This window comes from Dama dama, chromosome 3, assembly GCF_033118175.1.
Source record: "Dama dama isolate Ldn47 chromosome 3, ASM3311817v1, whole genome shotgun sequence".
Classification (NCBI taxonomy): Eukaryota; Metazoa; Chordata; class Mammalia; order Artiodactyla; family Cervidae; genus Dama; species Dama dama.
In genome coordinates, this window is record NC_083683.1 from 41,436,591 (window position 1) to 41,452,404 (window position 15,814).

Consider the following 15,814-nt stretch of genomic DNA (forward strand, 5'->3'; position numbering starts at 1 on the left):
TGGTATGATGCTTTAAATAAAAGAAGTGTGTAACAGTCAAGTAGATCATTAATTTTTATATAGAAAGGTGCTCAGGATCATTCCATTCATTTGCTAAATTAAGAATTCAACCTTTCATATTGGGCACCTCTTCCCACACAAATAACACATGAATATATTTTCATTGTAATAATACTTTACTCTTGCAAACGACTTTGAAGTCCGGCTCAAACAATATTCTTTGTAGCCAGCTTCTAAGCTTATGTAATCTGAGGCAAATTCGTGTGAATTATCGCTCATCTGAAAGAGAAATGATGGGTAATAAATGTAGATATTACTGGAAGACTTATGCTGATCTGTTTTGAGTTTTCTAACTTAATCTGTTAAGTAATTTAAAAATCACAAGTTCAGCTTCTGGTTAAAAAAATACACAAACTGTACAAAATACTATGTAAAACAAAGTTAATGAACTTCTTTACTTATTTGCAATGTAGTGGAGTAAATAACAGCTTTGACTCTGTCAGGCTGCCTAGATTCAAATCCTGACTCTTAGCATTTACTGTCTCTGTGACCTTGGCCAACCAAGTTACTTGGTCTCTCTGTGCCTTAGTTTCCTCTTCCCTTAAATGAGCTCTGCCATAAAAGGTTATTGTAAAGATGAGAATTATTGTATAAAACATGCTTAGAGCCATGCCTGGCAGTGTGGTTACTCAGTAAATGTTGGGTGCTGCTTTGTTTGAGGAGGAATTAGTGGGGCGGGCATCAAAAAACAGATGAGAGTCTACACTGATCATCTTCTTGTGAGGAATAAGTGTATCTGGTAGCACCAAACAGAATTAGCAGCTTCCACTGACATTTCCAAACCGGAAGTAAACGCTGCTGTAACCTGCAAAATGGGCAGAGGGAGCAGGTCAAGGACCATTTTGAGATATCCACTGCCTATGGGCCCCATAGCCTCTGGGAAGCTGCAGCACTGAAATGAGTGAATAGGAAAATCAAAGAACTGGTAGATCATAAAAGCAGCAGTTCTATGAAGATCTGGAGGAGCTACCATTTTCAAAATATATTCACAGGAAAAAAAATCCAATTTCAGAGACTGTAGTTCTGTGAAACTTAAAGCTCACAGTGAAAGGGGAATAACTTGAGATGAGGACAACCTGAAGAAAGGGGGAAATATATAATTGAGTTAAAAATAGTACCATGCAGGGCCTGCATTTTAAACCTTACAGAATATAAAATCTGACATATAAGTTTATTAGTTCTTGTTTTACTTCCTGTATTCTGATGCATTTAACAACTTGGAGTCTTGCTGACCCTGCAAGGATTGCTCCTCCCAGGTTACGAGAAGAGGTTACCAAAAAAACTGCTCACCTGTCTACTGTCTGCCTAGTCACCCTGGGGTCAGTACCAGGCCCTACTCAGGACAGACCCTGTGCTCTAGAGCCTGCTGAAATCATCCATTTCACCAGTCTTAAGCCTGCTTACTTTGCTGCCTTCTTTCCCACAGAAACCACAGTGAAGGCTCTCCCATAATTCCCTCCTCTCCCTGGTGCCGCCCATGTCCCCACTCCTCCCCTGGGGAGCACAGTCTGCTCCCATCTCGAGATCTGTGAATATAACAAACTGTCTTTCCAGTGGCAGTTGTCTCCTGATCTATGGGCCTCACCATACCTGTATAATAAAACTTTTGTGAGAGAAGCCTTAGTTGTTCCTTTTAGATCTCCTTTTTCCTTGGGCAGTTTTGTGGTAAGGTTAAGGATGTAGGCTTTGGACTCACCCCAGCTAGCTTCCATTCTGCTGGGTGACCTTGGACAAGTTATTTAACCTCCATATATCCCAGTTTCCTTCTAAAATGGGAGTGGTAGTAATAATACCTCTTTAGAAGTTTGTTGTTAGGAGTAAATTAGGTATGGTAAAACATGCTTAACTTATGCTTAATATATATTCAACTCAACAAATCTAACAGTTTTTAATGTTACTCTTATTATTTGCCAGCTTTGACCTTACTCTTTTCTAAAATACTGATCTTTCTTAGCGCCCTCTTGTCTTCTCACACTATGTGTTTTCTCAGGCTGATCTCATTTACTCCTTCTGTTTCCACACCTGTATGACATCGTATGGGTTTGCCAGCATACCTGTTTGCTAAAAACTCAAATCTATACATTCAGACTAGGCCACTCTCCTGATCTCCAAATATCTTAGGTCCAAGTTACTTATATTTGAATGTCTCATAGTGCCTCTAACTCATTGCCTCCCTCTTCAGACTTGTTCCTCTGTTGCTATTTTATATTTTGGTAAATAGCACCTCCTAATTGTTCAAACCAAAAATCTTGGAGTCATCTTAGCCGTCTCCATTGCCAGCCACTTTCAATCATAAATGGATTCCAAATTTAGAGGAAGAATTCACAAGCTAAAGAATGTTAATTACATTTTGGGAGAGGATGTAGGGGTAGGATCAGGGGCAGGGGGAAAAAAAGTTTTTATTGCATTTTATATCTTTTGGTATTGTTTTAATTTTTAATTTAAAAACAGTGGGGAAAAAAAAATCCATGACGTTGAACATTTGAACTCAGTTTCCTTTTATAGGTAAAGCAAAGTTAACTTTTTCTTGAATATCCTCAAAGAGAAGTTAATGGCAAAATATTACTATAACTCTAGTTAGTATAGTAGGTGCTCTATAAATACTTGGTTAGTGGTAGGAGAAGGCAGTGGCACCCCACTCCAGTACTCTTGCCTGGAAAATCCCATGGACGGAGGAGCCTGGTAGGCTGCTGTCCATGGGGACACGAAGAGTCGGACACGACTGAGCGACTTCACTCTCACTTTTCACTTCCCTGCATTGGAGAAGGAAATGGCAACCCACTCCAGTGTTCTTGCCTGGAGAATCCCAGGGAGCGGGGAGCCTGGTCAGCTGCTGTCTATGGGGTCGCACAGAGTCAGACACGACTGAAGTGACTTCGCAGCAGCAGCAGATAAGCAAATGACAATTGCCATTTAAGTTTCCATTTTGCTAAATTTTCCTGGCAGAATGCTGTTAGCACTCCGTCATCAGCATCTAGAAGACCAAGCAAATAGTTGATGAAGAACCAGAATCAGAATTTGGCCAGTAGTTGTTGCAGACTATAGATTGCTTTTCTAAAAGGGTAACTGAGCTCTCCCGGGGAAGAGGAGAGTATCCAGAAGGTGCATCAGGATTAATTTGGAAAGAGCATCTTCACATTCTGCTGGCTGTTTCCCAGCCTGATGCAGGTGCGTGCTTGTGGGCCTGTAGCATGGACAGAGGTGTGCTGGTAACCAAAGCCACTTCGTAGTAAGATGCCATCTGGGGAGAAACCAAGTTTATTTAGATATCCAACTTTTCTAGTTGCATATGTGGCCTCATTAGTCAGATATATTTTTTCTTTTCTTATGTTGAGACCCCAACAGAAATATTTTAATAAGGAAATTATTTTATTAGAAAATTAAAGTTCAGTTAGATGAATAAAAAGTTCATTTAGAAATAGTCTCCAAATGTACCCAAGTGCTGTAATTATTTTGGTTTTGCACGATATTAGTGATTGGTTGAAATTTTAATGTGTAAACTCTACTGCAGTTATTTCGAAGGTAACTCATTTCACTATTACAGAGCCTGTTGGGTTTTTAGATGGCAAGTCATGGAAAAGTAATTTTCCATTTTGGCTTTGAAATCTATCATGCTACCAAAGTAAAAGGTAAATAATGAAAGCAGCTGCTGGGCTACATATTTTGGGGGAATTTTTTCAGTCTGTGATTCCTTATACTGTAAAACAGGGTTTCTCAGCCTCAGCACTGTTGACAGTTTGAGCTGGATAACTTGTGGGGGTCGTCCTGTGCATTATCAGATGTTGAGTATAGCCCTGATCTCTCTCCATTAGATGCCAGTAAAGCTCATCCCCTCAGTTATAACAACCAGAATTATCTTCAGACATTGCCAATATCAGAGTTGGGGAATGGGGCCAAAATCTACTTTGAGAACTACTTGCTCCATAGGAATATACTGGGTTTTTGTGTTTGTTTTGTTTTAACTGTCTAAACATGGCTTCAGAAATCACATAGCTGAAAATTGCTTATCCCACAAACTTCACATTAGTTTTTGAAAAGTAAATATGAATAATTGACATGTAGTTAGTCATTTATTTGTACCTCTGCTAAGACTGGTAACTTGAAATCTTGTTGCTAGAGAGTACTTTGTTATATTCTCTTTCAGTAAATACTAAAAATACCAGTACCATTATATGGAAATTTGTAAAGACTTGAGAATTCTTTTCTAAAATTTAATAAGCTTATCTTTTTCCTAGATTAAAATAATAACTTGAATTTTTTCAATTTTTCTGCCATCTTCTTAGATCTTTTATACCAGACTCTGGAAAAACCTAGCATCTGACTTTTAAAAACTTTCATAATGAACTTTTAAAATTATACATAAGAAGAGTAATACAGTGAAAGTTCTATGTGCCCATAACCCAACTTCCGCTTGAGCAGCTGTTAACTTTTTGCCAAACTGTTTCATCTGTTCCCCTCCCACCCTCATCTTTCTTGGAGTATTTTAAAGCAAATCCCAGACATTACTTAATATCACCCATAAATGCTTCAGTGTACATCTCTATCAGATAAGCACTCTGTTTTTTAATGCTAACTCTGATGCAATTATCTAAAAAAATTAATAATAATTCCCTAGTATCATCTAATACCTATGTTTGGATTGCCTCAGGTATCTCAGAAATGTCTTTATCAAACCAGGATCCTAACATCCATCCATCACATTTGGGTGATATGTCCCTTTAGTCTTTAGCAGTTTTCTTTACCTCCTCTACCTTTATTGTATCATTTTGTTGTTGTAGAAACTTGGTGATTTGATCTGTAGAATTTCCATACTGTAGACTTGACTGATTACATAAGGGTAAAATGGCATTTGAGTTAGCACAAAATCCTACATTTTAATGTACCACTTTTCTGTCTTGTTTCCCAAAGAATGTCAAGAGTTTTGTTTTACCACCTGAACAAGTTTAAGAACCTCACGGCATTCTTTGTACTTCAGGAAGCTGAGACCAAGAGAGGGTTTTCCTGAAACCATCAACTTAGTTGGAAAGTGTCGAGTGTACCATAGTTTTATCAGAAGTATCATAGAATGAAACTTTTTTAGCAAAGACCTCACCTGTTTTGTCTTCCCACCTGTGCCTACATATTACCTGCCACACAAGGGGATTTTTAGTTAGTATTTATTATTATGAATTGTCTAATTCTGCTGGATTTGGCCTTTTCTTCCCTTTCTGGGCTAGAACCTGAAAGATTACAACTTGCTTCACCTGTAAGGTTTAAAGCGGTTTAAAAGAGAGAACATATTAATAAGAGCATTTTACACATCACCTCCATTTCTGCACAGTTAATCTTTTAAAATGCAAATCAATAGTAATAGTACTGGCACTTCTGTGGAATGCACCATAAATCATGGAGAAAATAAACAATTTGTTAAAATTAGTTGTTCAAACTTTATATATCCATTGGCATGGGATCTCCTGTCTTGGGGGGAGCATGAAATGCAGGTAATCTGGGACTTAAAGAATCATTTTAGTACAGTGATTGTTTAGCAAAAATATTGGGGTTTCCTGTCTTATTCTTTATTTATCTTTCTTACAAAAGCATATTTTAGCCATCAGAACAATCTTAGCACAACCAAAGACTTCTGGCATTTTTGCATTTAGCAAAATTCTTTCTGGTGCTATGATGTGTGTTTTCTGTCAGCTAAAATTTACAGGAATAGTGAACCACAGGGATTTCCTGAGGAGAAGCTCCCACATGCTGTGTCTGGGATTTCTCATATTTCTTTTGGCAGCAGTAACATTCTCCAGTACTACAAAATTGTAGTTTGAATCCAGTGCTAATAGTTTCTCTTCAAGAAAACAACTGAAACATTTTGATTCTGTTCCCTTGAACCAAGGGAAAAAGTTATAACAAAGAAAATTATTTTTCACCACCTACTTTGCCTTACCCTCCACACACACACACACAGAGTCCCTTTCTAAAGCTGAATCAACCTATCATAATACTCATTATATGAATCACAGAAATTTCTGTGTATTCGTTTTTAAGCCTAACAGTCCCGAACCTCCAAATATAGTGGTTAAAGCTGTTGCAGTATGGAACTTCACCTTGTTGTAAAAGAAAAAGTAATTTGTTTTATATTGGGTGATCAAGTTTTATACTAAGACGTTATTTGCTTCTATCACTCGCATTCTCTCTTGCGTGTACAAAATATGAAAAGCTCACCAATATGGTTTCATATTTCATGTTAAACCTTTTCAAAATTTTCACTTGTAGAGTTTGATACAGCTATTTTTTGATAATACAGTTATCAGAAAAAACTTGAAATACTCCTCCCTTTACAACTGCATATCTGTTTAAGGTCTGATTTTCTTTATATACTTTATCCAAAATAAAAAATTGCAGCTGATTCAATGCAGAAGCAGATATAAGAATCCAGCCACTTCCTCCTGTTATGCCAGACTTTAATAAGAGATTTGCGAAAATATAAAACAGTCCACTTATCTCAATATATTTATTTCATTGTGAAAAAATTTCATTAAAATCATGTTGTTAAAATTTTTCAGTTATTTCCATGACTATTATAATAGGTTTATTGTTATTCTAAGTAAGTTGATAAATATTTTAATGTTTTAGTTTTAAATTTCTAATATGATAAATATTGTTAGGCATCCAGATAAACAAAAGCTCTTTGGAACCTTTATAATTTTTAAGACTAGAAAGGAGTCTTGAGACCAAAAATTTTTGAAAATCACTGATCTTGATTTGGCTATCTGAGATCTTTCAGTTAGTGCATAGGTGATTTGGTAGTTTCAGAGAGAAAGGTAATTTTATCTGCCAAACATTTTTTAAATTAATATAAAATTATTACTAGAAATCCCTTTGCACTATTAAAAATTTGTCTTACAAGGTCTGTCTTGGTCAGTTCATCTTGACTGCTGTTCAGTTTGTTAGCCAAAGGATGTTTGTTTTTCATTGGTGTGTTATCATTGGTTAAATTTTAAATTTTCTTTTGGCTCAAAGGTTATTGAGTCATAAAAGTGCAAATAAAACAGTAAATGCTACAACTCAGAATGCTATCATAAATATAATCAATAAAGTTTTAGTGTTCATATAGCCTGTTTATATGTGTTAGAAAGTGATACAATTTGTATTAACAGCCAAAAAGAGAGAAGTACAAACATGAAATATGACAGTAACTGGAATTAACATTTTACTAAACATGCTTTACCTTATCTCCAGAGGTGGTCTACTCTGAAATTTTGCCAAAAACTTAGTTACATAAAGCCATGAAACAAAGCAGTGATGGGCTTAGCAAGCCAGAATTTACTAAACAGTTAATAGTTGCTGTTTTGTGAAATACGAAATAGTGTTTCAGACTGTGGTTATCCAAACTGAGTGTGTATGCTCTTAGTTAATGTGCAAACAAAAAGGGAGAACAAAGTATTTATGTGTAATCACACTCTTCTGTGTAATTACTTTTTAAAAATCTGTTACAGATACTCCATTTTGTTATTGTGAGCTGTGACATAAGCTGGAAAAGGAAGGGACATTGTAGTCAGTGCTGGACATAGCATCAGCTAGTTTGTTGTAAGGTAGGGCCTTACAGTTTGAGTAAAAAGAAGTTTGGCTCAGTCCCCACCTACTAAGCCCCTTCCCAGAGAACAGTTAGCAGTCAAAAGTGTGCCTCATGATCTTAGTTGAGTAGGGCCAATTTGTATTCTTTCTGTGCCTATTTTTATATGGCTGGTGAACAAAGAATGGTTTTTACATTTTTAATAGTTGGAAAAAATATCAAAAGAATGTTATTTTGTGACACATGAAAACTATAAGAAGTTCACTGTTTCCATAAATAAGGTTTTATTGGAACATAATCACATTCATCAGTCTGTGTATTGTCTGCGGCTGCTTTCACACTACAGCAGCGTACTTGATTAGTTGGGACAGAGACCATATGGCCTGCAGAGCCTAAAATGTTTATTATCTGGCCTTTACAAAAGAAGTTTGATGACCCTTGAATTAGAATAACTCCACTTTGATCCATCTTATTTATTGTTCTTCCCCATGGGAATTCATTTGAAGAAAGGATTCTACTGTCTTAAAAACAAGTTTGGGTTTTTTTTTTTTTTTTTAAGCATGTAAACTTTTCTAAAGGTCAACCCAAAAGAACTAGTATAATTGTTCTTCTGCCATTCTGGGGGCAGAGCAAGATGGGGTTCACAGTTCAGTTTGAAAATACAGATTGAGTAACTCAAGGCAATATTTGAAAATACATTATGGGTAATAGAAAGATTAACCATTTCTGCCACTAGAGATTTTAAGTCTGATTTAGGGATGAGACTATAAGTTCTTTCTCCTTATTTTTAAATGCTTTGCCTATTTTTCTCAAAGGAGAGATTAAACGTAGCTTCAGAGGGAGGCATTTGACTCATCTTCCTATTCTCTCAAATTAATAGCCAGTGAATTGCTACCAGTCCAGCAAATTCCCACTCTTCCTCATTTTTCCAGACTCAAAGATAATATTCCCTTAAAGTATTCGTCTCGTTTAGCTGTCTCTCCTCTGTTTCCATAGCAACTGGTACATTCTTGTAATTATTCATTTGCTTCATGTCTGTGTATACTAAACTGTTCATAAGCTTCTTTGGTGTCTTCTTTTCTAAACACAGGAGGCTGTTTGTAATTTTAGGTAATATAATACAATATTTCAGAGCATTAGCTTTGGAGTCAGACCTATCCTGCTTTCTCTAGGTGAGTGACTCTTTCCTCATCTATGAAATGGGAATAACAGTAGTAATGATGATGGTAAAGCATTTATCTAGAATTGTCCCATGGGTTTTCATTCAATAGTGATAAGGATGTTTCTGTTTGTTCTATTCCATAACCTGCTCTTGGCACATAGCTTATAAAAAGTTGAGGTGTAAATTGAACAATTATTGTGTGCCAGAGACTGCTCCAAATGCTTTATATTTATTTAGTCCTAGAACCCTATGGTTTAGGTATTAATTATTATACCTATTTTTAGATTAGACAGCCGAAGCATAGAAAGATTATAAATCGCCATGGGTTACCAACCTGGTAGGAGGCAGTGTTGGGATCTAAATCCAAATCTGGCTCCAAAGTTTTTGTTCTTAACCTACACTGTCTCTTATCTACCATATGTTTGTATGTAAGCTTATTTTGGTAACTTTCTTGGTGTTTTAAGTTTATTTTCAGTGCTGATAGATGATACATAATACTCATCTGTGCCTGATTGACTTAATCAGTATGACTGTATGATAAATTTATAATTGATACAGTATAATCATTGCTTCCTGGCTTCAAGTAATAACTATTTTTCACTGTGAGTCCTTTTTGGAGCTATATTTAGCCAGAATTAGCTATTTTGAAGCGATTTATTCTAATACTACAAAAATTTGGACAAAGAAATTGCTTAGATCTATTTATATTCCTAAATTCATTTTTTCTTGCTGGCAAAAAATGTCTATTTTATTTAGTTTTTCCTTTATTGAGTTAACCCTGCTGAATTGTTTGTTGATTTTTTTTTTTCTTCTGATGTTAAGTGGCATTGTGTAAATAATTCAGTTTGGGCACATTTGTCATAATGTTGAATTTGGCCTCTAAAACTTTTGAAATACAGTTGACCTTTGAAATATAGGGGGGTCAGAGGCACCCACCTGCATCTAACTTCACAGCAAGCCCTCCCTACTCTCAGATCCTCTTCCTGGGCTTTAGCCACCCTTCATATGTAGTGCTGTAGTGTGTATGTATTTTTTAAAATCATCAAAGTGGAGCCCTGTCGTTCAAACCCATGTTGTTAAAGGGTCAACTGTAGTAATTATCTTGAAATTTATTTTATATCTCTTTCAGAATTCTCCACTTTACCAGTACTTACAGGATCTGGGACACACAGACTTTGAAGTATGTTCTTCTCTGTCACCAAAAGTAGAAAAAAGCACAGTGACAGAGGGACAGCAAAAGCCTCCTGCAAGAGCCCTGCCAAAAGTAAGAAGGCATCTTCATTCTCTATGACTCAATCTTTTGTCTTTTACTGTTTTATTTAAATTGCCTTTATCCTTATCCTTACAAAAAAACACCTATTGGCACCTCCATGTTCTTCCCCTGCACTGGTTAAGACTTTAATTTTTATTTCATCAGTGGTATGTATCTGTTTATAAACATGAATCCTTGGTATTTTGGACTATCTCATGGGTAATTTGTATAATGAATTGAAATTAATATGATTGAGGATCAAAATATATTGCTTATTTAAATATTGAAGTTACTTAGAGTAAACCAGAAAAAAAAAACAAAAAAAACAAAAATCAGTACCTTAATGGGAGCCCAACTATAGGACTCCTACAATAACTAGAGTTTTTTTATTTAGATTTTTTTTAAAAAGAAAGCAAATTAATATTTAATAAATTATTTCAAAGATACCTCAGTTTCTGCTGCCCTTTATATCTGCAGTATCATATATTTTTATATAGTAAGTATTTCGTAGTTGATATACAGCATTGTGAGGCTGAGGTACTTGAAGAAGCCACCAATAATTAGGTTCACTAGATTGATTTGTGCTATTAGTGCTCTATTTGTGCTCTATTATTGTATTTACCAAAATAAAATATTCCAGTACATTTCAGTTTTAACAAAAAGAATTCTAACAGAAAAAAATATATTCAGATTACCTCATTTCTTGAGCATTCTAGTTTAATCAGTGTTTTAATATAGGAGTCAGTTACTTTTGGGAGGAAGATTTTAAAGTTTTCACTTAATCATTTACTCTGTAAGATAGAAAGGGAAGGATCTTTCCTTTTGTTCTTCTTAGGAAAAAACTCTAAAATGTGAAGTAACCAAGCTGGACCCAAATGCAACAGCAGAGTAAGCACCAGGGAAACGGTGTTTTCTTTAGCTCATTCTCACAAGGAAGGAGTTAGGGAGTGAGAGCGCCCACAGACCAGAACCAGGTTCAAGAGTCCTCCCCACCTCAACCCTTTCTTCTCCTTGCTCCTTTCAAATACAGATATTTCTGGGGAAAGTTTTAAAAGCAAAACCAAAAGATATATCTAAAAGATTATTTATAGATTAAAATTTGAATTTGAGATTACTTGGCAACAAAAGACAAAGCATGGGTCAAGGGATAGTGTTGGGGCTGGAGATGGACATTGACCTCGTGTGTGTGTGTGTGTGTGTGTGTAAACTTGGGTTTTATAAGTATTTAATTCTCTTCATTTATGACAGTATTTTTACTTTTAGAAATATTGTTATTAGTTTATAAATAAGAGTTTAAAAGTTCATCCTCTCAGAAATTGAGGAGTATTTAAAAGCATAGCCAGAAGGTGTTTTTCATAATTACCACATATCTAGAAAGTTCATTTAGTCTTCATGTCACACATTTCAACTGCATAAGGTACATCTCTCTAAAATGAGTTTTTTCTATATAAATCTGGGGCAGCTATATTTTAAAAAGATTTCTTGTTCCTTCTTAGGGGATATATTTTTAGAAATGCCCCCCAGATTCTGCTCAAGTGATGAAGTTCCAGTTATTTCCTTTGGAAAGCAAATTTTCTGTATGAGTTCATGATGAAACAGTTACCATTTTTAGTCTTTTTCTTTTAAAAATGTGATTGTTAGGTACTTATTGAGTATTCTGTATTGGTATTCTCATGAATATTCATTCTCTGTATATGTTTCTGGTTTATTTTCCTGGGATTATTCTTAAACATTCCTTCCATAAAGTTTTAGCATCAGTCCTCTGCTTGGTCTCTTTTTCTCTGAACTATCTCATCCACTTTCTTGCCTTCACTGGCACTTTTTTCTATTCTCCATTTTCACTGAGTTCCAGATACTTGTTAGACATTCTGCCTGTGCTCCAGGAAACTCAGATTCAACATGCCTAAAGCAGAGCTTTTTTTCTCAGTACCCCTGAAACAAAGAAAATATTTTTCTGTATTCCCAAATTACTACCCTCTCAATTTATCTTACAGTTTCCCACACTCTAACATTGATTTGGTCAGTAAGTGACTCAACTTCTTTGTCTCTAAAATCTAATCCTTAGTTATTGCTGTTTTTACTACCCTAGTGCAAGCTTTTATCATTATTTAGCCGGACTATTAACATACCCTCCTAATCATGCTTCTTGGCTACACTCATTCCTTGCTGGTACAGCCGTTGCTCTGTTGCCAGTTATTTTTCTAACGTGCAAATTTTTATTGTTTCACTTCCTTGTATTAACCTTCCATGACTCCTCATGGTCTATAGGATAAATTCAAGACTATTAAGACCACAGTCTTTTAAAATGTATCTCAGTGTACCTTTTAAACTTCATTACTCTTCTGTTCTTGCCTTGGCTCTTTGCTGACCCAAACTCTTAGCTGCCACTGTCTGAATGGCATATGCTTCCATGGTTCCCTCCTGTACTCATCCTTGTCCCTTGCCTGGGCTTAGCGCCAGTGTCAGTTCCTCTTGAACTCCTTCCTCCTACACTTCTCCAGATTTTACATTGTGAAAGAAAGTGTGAAAGTCGCTCAGTTGTGTCTGACTCTTTGCAACAGTCCATGGAATTCTCTAGGCCAGAATACTGGAGGTGGGTAGCCTTTCCCTTGCTTCAGGGGATCTTCCCAACCCAGGGATCGAACCCAGGTCTCCTTCACTACAGAATCTTGTAATGCAGATTCTTTACCAGCTGAGCCACAAGGGAAGCCCAAGAACACTGGAGTAGGTAGCCTATCCCTTCGCCAGCAGATCTTCCCAACCCAGGAATTGAACCGGGATCTCCTGCATTGCAGGTGGATTCTTTACCAACTGAGCTATCAGGGAAGCCCAGATTTTACATTAGTTTGTAATTATTTGTACTGTCTCTTCTAAGTTCTTGAAAACAGCAGTTATGTATATTCATCTTTGTTCCCATAACCCTTTTTCAGTACCTGGAATATTATAGTCACTCAGTGAATGTAAACTCCATTTACTGGCCTGCTCAGGAAATGAGCTAATAAGGTAAACTGAATTTTTGATTGATTCAATAATATAACATATTTCAATATGAGACAGTTATTCTAAAATTGTTAAAATAAATTTCTGCTTTAATATTGTAGAATGAAATGTTCTTAATATTTGAGAACTCGGAGCACTTGCTTTTCATTTTGAAATACCCATATCATCATCGTGTTGACATAGGTAGTATTAATACATAGTGTACCCAAGATAAAATGGTTTCCAAGTCTCATTCCAAACTCACTGAATCTGAACGTTTAATTGTGGGGCCTGGGAGTATGTTCCTAGCTAAAATCTCCAGGTGATTCTGATATATGATTAAATTTGGGATCAGTAAGGAGACTGAGACATACTGGCAAAACACATAATATAGCATATAATACAACCTAGATGATTTTAACTTTTTGATTTAAAAAAAATGTGATTAATTAGCAGTAGGTTATTTGAAGTTTTTCTAATGTTTAGCTGTGGTTTAATAATCTTGCACAATGTCATTCATCTCCTTCAGCAAGGCATCCTGTTAAAAGTGGCTGAAACCATCAAGAGTTGGATTTTGGCTCAGTCCAATAAGAATGATGACTTGCTTCACAAGTTGGTAAGTGTTCACTTTACTTTTTGGTCACTTTTCAGGGCTCCATTTTCTTTTCCAATGAGAAAATCAATGATTCCAAATTTTTTTGCTACTGATTTGGGCAGTGACTAATTTTAATTAGAAATTCTGGGCTGTTCTCTAAAGGGAGATTATCCACTTCGTGAAGTGTTAAAAAAGTTTATATCACCTAAGGAAAAAGAAAAAGGAGATTCTTCAATAACTGGGAATCTTCGCATGTGGACTCAGTAGTATTTCATAGATCTTCAAAGAGGTTGTTAGCCACTGAGTTTAGGATATTCTGATAGTTATTGAAGACCTATTTGTTAGATTATTCATGTCCTGCTGCCATCTTCCTCCACTGACCAGTATTCCTCTCAGTGAGTTAGAGAATAGATCCATTAGTGGGATCTTCCCTCTTTTCATTAGGAACTTGATTGTCTCTATTCCACAGCCTTTGATTACAAAGTTTGGGCAAAATCAAGAGTGTGGTTCCTCCCTTATTTATTTGTCATTAATTTACCATTCTCTGTGCTGTGTGTTTAGTCACTCAGTTGTGTCCAACTCTTTGCTACCCCATGGACAGAGGAGCCTGGCAGACGACAGTCCATGGGGATTCTCCAGGCAAGAATACTGGAGTGGGTTGCCATGCCCTTCTCCAGGGGATCTTCCAAACCCAGGAATCAAACTCAGGTCTCCTGCACTGCAGGCAGACTCTTTACCGTCTGAGCCATCAGGGAAGCCCACCATTCTCTGACAACTTCATGTATAAAATTTAGTCTTCTGGGACTGATAAATCAGAGAGTTTCCCAAAGACTTGCGTGATCTCTGAGCCCCAAGGAGTGACTCAATGTTTTTACATCCTCATATTAGTAATAGGTAGTATAGCTTAAAAAAATAAAATTATCTCACAAGTAAGCAGATTTCAGAATCTTCTGCTGGCCTATGACCTTAAGATGATAATTTAATTATTATAAATTATCATTTGTTAAGGGATATTTACAAAGTGCTTTCACATTTTGATTTGGTAATCTAAACACTATGTAAGGTTCAGTATGGTTTACCACTTGGAAAGCCTGAGGTTCAGATATTTCAGTTTGATTAAGAATACTCATTAAGAGAGTTGTTCAAAAATTTTCAGCTAGAAAATGAGTCAGAATTTGAACTCAAGTCTCCTGGTTTCAAAGCCCAGGCTCTTTCCGTTATAATGTACCACCTCTCTAGTTTGTGTGTTGTTTTTACTGACTAAAATTACCTTTTTAGCAATCCATTTGGGCAGGTTCTCTGTTTAGGGTTCATCTTCATAGGGGTTTTGAGAAGGTCAATGAAGTATCCTTTCATCTATGTAGAGTATCGTCTCTATCCAGGTGGAGCCATTTTCATTCTTCAGCGATACTAGGACTGTGGTAAGGTATGTGCTTGGCCTCTTCAGTCATGTCTGACTCTCTGTGACCTCCTGGGCTGTAGCCCATCAGGCTCTTCTGTCCATGGGGTTCTCCTGGTAAGAATTCTGGAGTGGGTTGCTATGGCCTCCTCCAGGGGATCTTCCCCACCCCTGGGTCAAACCTGCGTCTCCTGCACTGTGGGCAGATTCTTTACATGGCCCATTCTTTGCTGGGCCCTGAGGGAAGCCCTGTGGTAAGGTGTATGGGTGCATATACATATTCTGCGGTTCAATCATAGTGTGTAGTCCTGATCTTTTCATTCTTGGATCTTTGTCACTGGCCACATGCATACTTCATGTCATGTTTCACTTTAAAGTGCCAGCTTTTGTATGCATCTCTTTTGTGCCTAGATTATGGAGAATTTTAGGAAGTACATACCTGAGAAATAGTTCACAAGTAATAGAATAAGGAATTGCCCAGTTGGCATCTGGCATGAAGTTGCTTGACTTTTTTCCCTTGATTATAAAATATTTAAAGTTTTGTTAGCTATACAGATATTGAATGAGCCCCTCTTTCCTTTTATAAAGATACTGGCAATTGCTCCATGATATCTGAACATTTTATTATTGTTCATTTTCATGAAAGTAGTACTTTTCTTCTTAAAGATTAAAAAAAAAAATTTAATAGCAACTATGATACTAGTGTATTGGCACTATCTAAGCACTTTTTAGCCTGTAAAGTGCTTGCCCAGAAGTTGTCTCACCTGATCCTCATCAGCTTAATTAAATAGCACTATATATTTTAAAGTGTG

The 15,814-nt window shown here is 36.3% G+C and overlaps 1 protein-coding gene across 14 annotated transcripts in view; it reads left to right on the forward strand.

Moving 5' to 3' along the window:
- The window catches only part of VEZT (vezatin, adherens junctions transmembrane protein), a 67,555-nt gene that overhangs the window by 17,266 nt on the left and 34,475 nt on the right, over positions 1 to 15,814 (forward strand). For 4 of the 14 annotated variants that reach the window (XM_061125988.1, XM_061125998.1, XM_061126093.1 and 1 more), the window contains exons 2-3: positions 9,907 to 10,041; positions 13,538 to 13,624. In XM_061125988.1, the coding sequence (XP_060981971.1) occupies positions 9,907 to 10,041; positions 13,538 to 13,624 (222 nt within the window). Of the gene's footprint in view, positions 1 to 9,904; positions 10,042 to 12,959; positions 13,033 to 13,537; positions 13,625 to 14,967; positions 15,030 to 15,102; positions 15,120 to 15,814 lie in introns of those variants that run through there. The other 10 variants (XM_061126013.1, XM_061126022.1, XM_061126030.1 and 7 more) reach the window with 6 other exon arrangements.